This window comes from Haplochromis burtoni, unplaced genomic scaffold (assembly GCF_018398535.1).
Source record: "Haplochromis burtoni strain Fernald_Lab_line unplaced genomic scaffold, NCSU_Asbu1 Contig_120, whole genome shotgun sequence".
NCBI classification, from domain to species: domain Eukaryota; kingdom Metazoa; phylum Chordata; class Actinopteri; order Cichliformes; family Cichlidae; genus Haplochromis; species Haplochromis burtoni.
In genome coordinates this window covers 1-8,455 of record NW_024582481.1, presented here as the reverse complement: position 1 = coordinate 8,455, position 8,455 = coordinate 1, and the positions used below count along the sequence as shown (strand labels likewise).

The following is an 8,455-nucleotide window of genomic DNA, read 5'->3' as shown; positions in this document are numbered from 1 at the left end:
GTTCTACATCTATCCTTGTGTAAGAAAAATGTGTTTAGTAGCCATTTTTTTAAAAAAAATAATTCTTGACTTAATTTTATTTTTAGTCTCAGAACGAATAGTGAGACAATACCATTTTGATGTTGCAACAACCACAAGTCCTAATTGAGAAGGGCACAGCTCATCCGTGCAATAACAAACCTATAATAAGCGGAGGCTATCTCTAGTTCTCTTGACTGTATTTCCATAGTTTAATAGCCTACAAAAAAATCTAATGTGTTAATCTGTTGGTTATAAAACTTTTGCAAAGTACTGATTTTATATATATATATATATATATATATATTATTAAATTAATATTAATTATATATATATTAATATTATATATAATATATATATAATATATATAAAAGGATTCCTTTTATTTTTCAATTTGCATAGTGTGTTCAATACTACACTGTAACATAAAGTATACAGCCTTATAAATATCCAGTGAAATAAAAGAAGAGTAAGCAGAGTGTAAGCCAGTTTTGTCATGCAGACAACATCAGCATGTTTTTATTAACAGGTTGATCAAAAAAACCTTAATGATCAATAAAAAGACACAGCTCTCGTGTAAGAGTATGATGCATATTGTTTAAACATGGTTAGAAACATACATACAAAAAAGTGAAAGTAATTTAAAATGAAATGTCATAATGGTATTTCAAATCATGGAAATTGACAGCATGAAAGAAAAAAAAAAGAAACTCCCTGGAGTTTGTTTGATGGTTCTCTGGAGTTATGAAACACACTTCTCAGTCTGGAAATCTGATGGATAAGTCTGGGTTTGGTTGTTGCCAGGAGAATGGTAATTTTCTGACTGCATTGTGCCAAGTGAAAGGAACTGTAATGAATATTTAATCCTCCCAAATTTTTTGAAACAATTTGGGGATGGCCCCTGCCTGTTCCAATATGACTGTGCAAGAATGCACAAAGCACTGTGTCCATAAAAACATGGATGAGCGGGTTTGGTGTTGAAGAACTGGACTGGCCTGCACAGGTTCCTGACCTCAATAGACCATCTTTGCGATGAATTAGAGCCGAGACTGCGAGTCAGGCCTTCTCATCCAACATCGCTGTCTAATCTCACAAGTGGTCTTCTGGAAGAATGGTAAACACATTCCTAAACATCTCAATGAGTTGAAGGGTGGGCTGACATCATCTTAAACACTATACATTAGAATGGGATTTCATTCAAGTTCATATACATGTGAAGGCAGACAAGCAAACACTTTTGGAAATATTGTGTATGTCTGTGCATGAGCGTAAATATGTAAAACAAAAAACAATGATTCATTTCAATATTCATTGTCTGGTGGGGCACTCTTCTTCAGTTCTAGGAATCCCCTCAGTGATGATTACTGTGCTTCCTGGGATGTTTTCATAAATGGCTGGGTCGATCCGATCTAAAGTGGCAGCAGTGTCTGATTTTTGGGAAGCTTTTGAAAAGGTTGATGACATGGAGCGGGTGGACAGAAATGACAAATGGTCTTCTGCCAGTGCACTCTCGAGTACAAAACAAATGGACTGTCGAAATTTCTTCTGGAATTCTTCACACATGAAAACATAAAGGATGGGGTTTAAGCAGCTGTTCAGAAAAGCCAGACTCACAGTCAGAGGACCATACATTCTAACAATCCCCTGGAGCTCTAACTTCAATTCTATGAAATTGAAAATGTGGAAAGGCAACCAACAGATGAAGAATGCAAAAATGATGGAGAAAATGACCCGGCGAGATCTGCGTCTCCTTGTTCTCGGCATGCGCATTGCACGGATACCAATGGACACATAAGAGATCACTATTATCAGGAATGGGATCACAAAGCCCATAACAAAGCGAAAAATGTTGAGAGTCAATTTGTGTTCTTTGATTGTTGCAGAATAACCACAGGAACTTTCCCCTCCGTTCCCCACTGATGCAGTGCGAAAAGTGGCATAAGGAGTGCTGAAGACGCCAGCGATCACCCAGATTCCAGCTGATATAAGCTGAGCTTTGCTGACTGTGCGTTTGTTGTGTGCCCACACCACCACACAGATACACAGACAACGATCCAAACTCATAGCTGTCAGAGTAAAGATGCTGACAAACATGTTGACTACACTCACAAAGGTGTTGAGCTTGCACATGAATGCTCCAAAAGGCCATCGGTGACTCTGAGAGAGAGAAATGATCGAGAAAATAAGGAAGGCCGTGAAGAGGAAGTCAGCTATGGCCAGGTTGAGAAACCAAACCGAGTCGACTGTTTTCTGCATTTTGAATCCCGCCACGTAGATAACAAGGCCATTGCCCAGAGTTCCAGCTATAAATATCACACAGTAGATGACAATGGAGGCTGTTTGTATGTGTGTGAAAGCTGCATCTTGTTCAGGTGACTGAGTTGCATTGAAAGTGATGTTATCTGAAAGCAAAAAAGAAAATGTTTTATTAAACAAATCATGTTTCCACGATATATTATATGAACAGATAAAATAAGAGGATTTCATTACATTTGTTGCCAAATTATACAAATTAAGTCATTTTTAATTAACAAAATACAGCTATGCATTTTCATAGTTGGCTCCAACACATGTTCTATGCAATACTAGCTTCTACTTTTGTGATGCACATACAGAATTCTGTGTGCAAGTTGGCATATGCATTTATCTAACTTTTTTTGTGATTAATAACATAATTAATAACAGGTATGAGTGCTCATTTTGAACAGTTTAACAAGAACTCAAATAACCTTTCACATATTGCTGCTTAAAGAGAAATAATAATATATGTCTAGACTAAATTAACTTACCCGTCCCCATGCTCTTTTTAGCTGAGAGAGTCTGCCGTGGTTGTAAGTTGATCTCTATCAGTTGCTGCTTCTACTTGCTCTCTGTCTTTGATTTCTCCTCCCTCTCAGTTTTTGCAGCTGCAGATGAATCAGTATGCAAATACAGAAATGAGCAGATAACAAAACAGTAATTTCTCAGAACACACTAATGCAGCAACATTTGCCTGAACTGAATGAACATTTTTGTGATGACAAGTCTTAATAGAGTATTATTTTATAGCTAACTATTGTACCCTTCTTGCATATTTTGCTGTAGAGAGTCCCATTTGTGGTTACCTACATTGTGCTTCTGCTACACAAAAAGTCACTTGACTTATCAGATGGACATGAAAGACACACATATGCTAATAGTTTTAGAGATCATTTAAAAATCGTTCATAGATTTACCAATTAACATTATAGTGTATGTTTGGTATGTTGTTAACAAGTGTCAATACAAACAGTAAAATTCAGTTAAAAAAATGATGCTGTTGAGTTCAGTCTTATATTCATTGTCAAGGCTGAGTGGCCGGTGTATGGATTGGACCCTAACGCACACAGTTGTGTGATGTGAAGGCCCTCGGGGCCTTCTTGATGTGAAGGCCCTGAGTAAATGTGGTTATCCCAGCTGGACTTTTGTCAAAGCTGGGAAGGCGCCAAAAGAAAGCTGCTACAGGCCAGTGGACACTCTTTCAAGGATGAGGATGTACTCATCCTGGACAGGGAGGAACGCTGGTTTGACTTATCTAATTACTGTGTCAGAAAAGTAACTTAATTACTAAATAAGTAATTTTACTAAATACTTCTTAAAATCCCTATAAACCTTGAGCGGGCAAACAATAGAAATTAAACTCTTTAAATAATAAATACATTTTTTTTTAAAGACGGAGACTCTACAATACACAGCGGTAGCATCTCTTCCACAATGTAGACTGCAATAATTTTTTTAAGATCACCTTCAGACGCTTTCTGTGCTGCTGAAATAAAATCAGGTTTTGCCTGCTTAGCAGGAGTTGCCGCGGTGTTATCCATGGATGATGAACAAGGATCACTCAGAAGTGTTCGTCTATGCTCTCGTGTCAGGCGCTTCAGTAGATTACTCATGCTATTAACAGCAGCCGATAGTTTTTTCTCCCCAGGACATAGCTTACATATTACTGTAATGTTCTTGTCTGCTTGTTTCAGAAAAGTGAAGAGACGGGAATATTTCCATTTCATAAAACAGCCACTCGCTTCAGCCGAGTCCGACATCTTCTGCTTTAGAATACGACTATGCAGCAAACTGGCGCGAAATGACGTGCAGCTGCACTACAGCGATGTTAAAGCGGCAGAGTTTACTTCTACGTTTAGAAGACAAATTATTGAAATTAAATAATGATATTCAGCGAGTTTAATTATTTTACAATGTAACACAAGTACATTGTAAGTAACTGTAATTAAAATACCTAAAAATGAACAGTAATTAGTTACTCTACTTTTTCAGTGGAAAAGTAATTTAATTACAGTAACTCGTTACTTAGTAACGCATTACACCCAACACTGCTCATGGCCTTTGATCAGTGGGTTTTGGTCAGTGGTTGTTGATCAATGGTCATGAGAATCTGCATAATTAAGATTAAGAAACTGACCTCCCAGCCCATTGTTCCTTCAGTGGGCAGGTTTCAGTCATTATGCAAATATACTGTTTAAAAGATTGGTGAAAACTGCAGCCAGCTGAGACTGAAGAAGACAATGGGATGAGTGACGAAACATTTCTCCCACTGAAAACGCTACGTCCAGATAAACAGAATCAGACTCAGAATCAGACTTCATCAGAATGTTTTTATTCCTTTATTTTATATACAAGTGTAACAAAATCATAATGCTCTATTAAAGTTCAGTGTCTTCTGACATCATTATGAATTCTGATCATAAAGAAAAAACTGGTTGATGAGCAGGAGTATTAAAAGCTTACTTAGAAACATATATAACTTTTCTCAAAGGAAATTTAATGATGGCAATCCAATTTCTATGAACAATATAAAGTTCAAAAAAAAGAAAAAAAAACAACCCCCTCTCCAAAGAAAGAAATAAAAAAAAAAACGCTTCTTCCACAGCATGTCTTCCTGTCTTCCTTCTCTCACCCCAACCGGTCGCAGCAGATGGCCGCCCCTCCCTGAGCCTGGTTCTGCCGGAGGTTTCTTCCTGTTAAAAGGGAGTTTTTCCTTCCCACTGTGCCAAAGTGCTTGCTCATAGGGGGTCATATGATTGTTGGGTTTTTCTCTGTATCTATGAAGCGCCTTGAGGCGACTTTTGTTGTGATTTGGCGCTATATAAATAAAATTTAATTGAATTGAATTAATCCTTTGTTTTAATCAAGAACTCAATAGCTATAACTCCAAGCTGCAGCACAATAACATGGGTTTTCAGTTACTCTGACTCTTTCTTGCTTGTCTAATAATATGACAAGACAAAAACATTTGCTTTGTGTTTCTGTGCATGAATGTACTTTATGTTATAATCTGATGTGAAAGTTTTGGATTAAAAATCAATTAATTCCTTTTTACATTGCCTTTTGTTACACTGGATTTTGTTGCTGTGTGTTGATTTTACTCGGAGACCGGAATCTCCTCAGTGATGATCACGTTGCTTACTGGGATGTTTTCATAAATGGCTGGGTCAATTATTTTTAAAGTTGCAGCAGGATCAAATTTTTGAGACATTTTTGAAATGGTTGATGACGTACAGTGACTGGACACATGGTCCTCTGCCAGAGCACTCTCAAGTACAAAACATATGGACTGCCGAAGCTTCTTCGTGAATTCTTCACACATGAAAACATAGAGGATGGGGTTCAGGCAGCTGTTCAGAAAAGCCAGACTCACAGTCAGAGGACCCATGATTCTAACAATGTTCCTGAGGTCTGGGTTATTCACAGCCTTTAATTCTATAAAGTTAAAAACATGGAAGGGTAACCAGCAGATGAAGAATGCAAAAATGATGGAGAAAATGATTCTGTGAGATCTCCTTCTCCTTGTTCTCTGCATGCGCATTGCACGGATCCCTATGGCCACATAAGAGATGACTATTACCAGGAATGGGATCACAAAGCCCATAACAAAGCGAAAAATGTGGAGACTCCATTTTTGTTCATGTGTCATAGAATAACCACAGTAATATGTCCCATTATCTCCTAACACGGTGCGAAAAGTGGCATAAGGAGTGCTGCAGATCGCAGCAGTCACCCAGATACCAACACATATGAGCTGAGCTTTGCAGACTGTGCGTTTGTTGTGTGCCCACACCACCACCCAGATGGACAGACAACGATCCAAACTTATAGCTGTCAGAGTAAAGATGCTGGCAAACATGTTGACTAAAGTGACAAAGTTGTTGAGCTTGCACACGAATTGTCCAAAAGGCCATTGGTGACTCTGAGAGAGAGAAATGATCGAGAAAATCAGGAAGGCCGTGAAAAGGAAGTCAGCTATGGCCAGGTTGAGAAACCAAATTGAGTTGACTGTTTTCTGCATTTTGAATCCCGCCATGTAGATAACCAGGGCGTTGCCCAGAGTTCCAACTATAAATATCACACAGTAGATGAGAATGGAGGCTGTTTGTATGTGTGTGGAAGCTGCTTCCAGCCCAGATGACTGACCTGTTGCGAAACAGAAAAACATGAAAGCAATGCATCACAGACATTAGTTGAAACTTATAAAAACGCTTCTTTACTTAAGTGTACATGGCTATGTAATTGTTATGGCTGTATGTTATAGTGCTTGATTCTAACACATATTCTGTGCAACACTAGCTTCTAGTATAGTATCCAGAATATGTGACATACATACTTCTTTTATCATAAAAAATCACATAAAATATCAGAAAAACAAGATAAAAAAAAGAAACAAAACCACAAAAAAGGTTTGATTGTGTTAGCAGGTTAAAAACATTATATATATATATATATATACAATTTTCAAGTGCATATAATTCTATATTACAGTGCTTTGGCCTGCCACATGGGCTACAGTAGTTGCTCAAGATAGAGTACCACATTATGTGAAGTACTCACAGAATTCCTTGTGCAATTTCACATATTTATTTCTTAATTTCTTAATTTCTGTTGTGATCAGAACTAATAACAAGCAGGCATACTCATATTAATCATTTTAGCAAGAAATCCTAATGACATTCACTTAATGCAATTTAAAAGAAATGCTCATAGATGTTTAAATTGTCTTACCTGTCCCCATGAGAGAGTCTGTCTTTACTCCAAGTGGATTTTATCTTCTTTTTGCTTGCTGTCTGTCTTTGCTTAACCCTCCCTCTCAGATTATGCAGCTATAAATGAGGCAGTATGCACATGCAGAAAAGAGTTGGGAAAAGAAAACAGGAACACTGTAGAACATGCTAATTCAGCAAAAACGGCTGCCTGCGAGTGCGCTGTTGGAGAAACGGAGCCAGGCAGACAGAGGAGAACTGAAGTTCGACCAGGTACCAAAGCAAATCATTCGTACTGTACAAATAATGTAAATATGACGGTGTATCACAAAGATTGATATCAAACTGATCACTTGACCCATATTACGTTACTTGCTCTTCAAGTGAATCAACAAATGGCGAAATGAAAAGCCGAACAACAACAATGCTGTTTCTTTAGAGAGTCTTAGCTTACATGTGTGTTTATTTCATATTTTCAGTTGTTACCCTCCACGGCTAAATAAATCGGTTTCAGTAATGCACTGATATACAAGAATGGACATAAGGGGCTTCTTTCAAAGAAAAAACTCTGGTAGTATTTTATATATTATGCTTTGTATGTTGTTCAGTATATTTCTATGCAAAACAAGAGGAACTTCAATACACAGCAGTATATTCACAGTTGAAACCAGATATTTACATACACTTTATGGAAAACACAAGAACATTTTTTTTTACTGTACAACATCAATTTAGAGTAAACTTGTTTTGTTTTGGATAAATAAATATTGAAATATCTTTTGAATTAGTTAAATGTCAGAATAAAGAGAGACAGAGCTGTCTATTTTTTATCACTTTCATCAAATTTAGGAGTACATATACACTAAGTTTATTGTTAATTAATAAGAAACTCCAGACGATTCCATTCTGAGCTGAAGAAGCTTCTGAAAGGTTAGTAGAGTCCATGTGAGTAAATTGGTGGCACAGCTGTGGATGCTGTGGGATAAAAAGGGGGTGTTTTTTCTGTTATTTTAGTATCGGCATTATTAGTACATCAGAATCATATAACCAGCTTTGCATTAAACATTTATTGAAGCTTTTGACATTACATTTGTCATGAACTGGCTGTGTGGAAGCAGAAGAGGACCCAAACGCAAAACTCACGGAGACAAAAAGCTGAACTCAAAATCACTGCTTTATTGCAGGCTTCACAAAGAAACAGAACTAAACTGGGAATGCTAACAGAAGACCGAGGGAACACAGAAAGACACACAGGTCCGGGGAGGAGACATTGACAACGCGACACTGAACTGAGGGAGACATGAGGGAAGTGGGAGCACACGGGGAACACAGCTGACACAGATAATCATAACGAGACAGGGCAGGAGTGAACACAACATGACGCATACTGACGAGAGACTGTCAAAGTAAAACAGGAAGTACACGAGGTT

At 37.6% G+C, this 8,455-nt stretch overlaps 2 protein-coding genes across 2 annotated transcripts; both read right to left on the bottom strand.

Annotated features, from left to right (window-relative positions):
• Window positions 1-504: 504 nt before the first annotated feature.
• Window positions 505-2,934, bottom strand: LOC102306781 (formyl peptide receptor 2). Its single transcript, XM_005943111.3, has 2 exons — window positions 2,808-2,934; window positions 505-2,420 (listed from the first exon to the last, which is right to left on the bottom strand). The coding sequence occupies exons 1-2, from the start codon at window positions 2,815-2,817 to the stop codon at window positions 1,327-1,329; spliced, it is 1,104 nt and encodes a 367-aa protein (XP_005943173.1). The 5' UTR covers window positions 2,818-2,934; the 3' UTR covers window positions 505-1,326.
• A 2,151-nt stretch (window positions 2,935-5,085) lies between these two features.
• On the bottom strand, window positions 5,086-7,142 carry LOC102297264 (chemokine-like receptor 1). Its single transcript, XM_042223823.1, has 2 exons — window positions 7,048-7,142; window positions 5,086-6,462 (listed from the first exon to the last, which is right to left on the bottom strand). Exons 1-2 carry the CDS (start codon window positions 7,055-7,057, stop codon window positions 5,414-5,416), a joined length of 1,059 nt encoding a protein of 352 aa, XP_042079757.1. The 5' UTR covers window positions 7,058-7,142; the 3' UTR covers window positions 5,086-5,413.
• Between the last annotated feature and the right edge of the window lie 1,313 nt (window positions 7,143-8,455).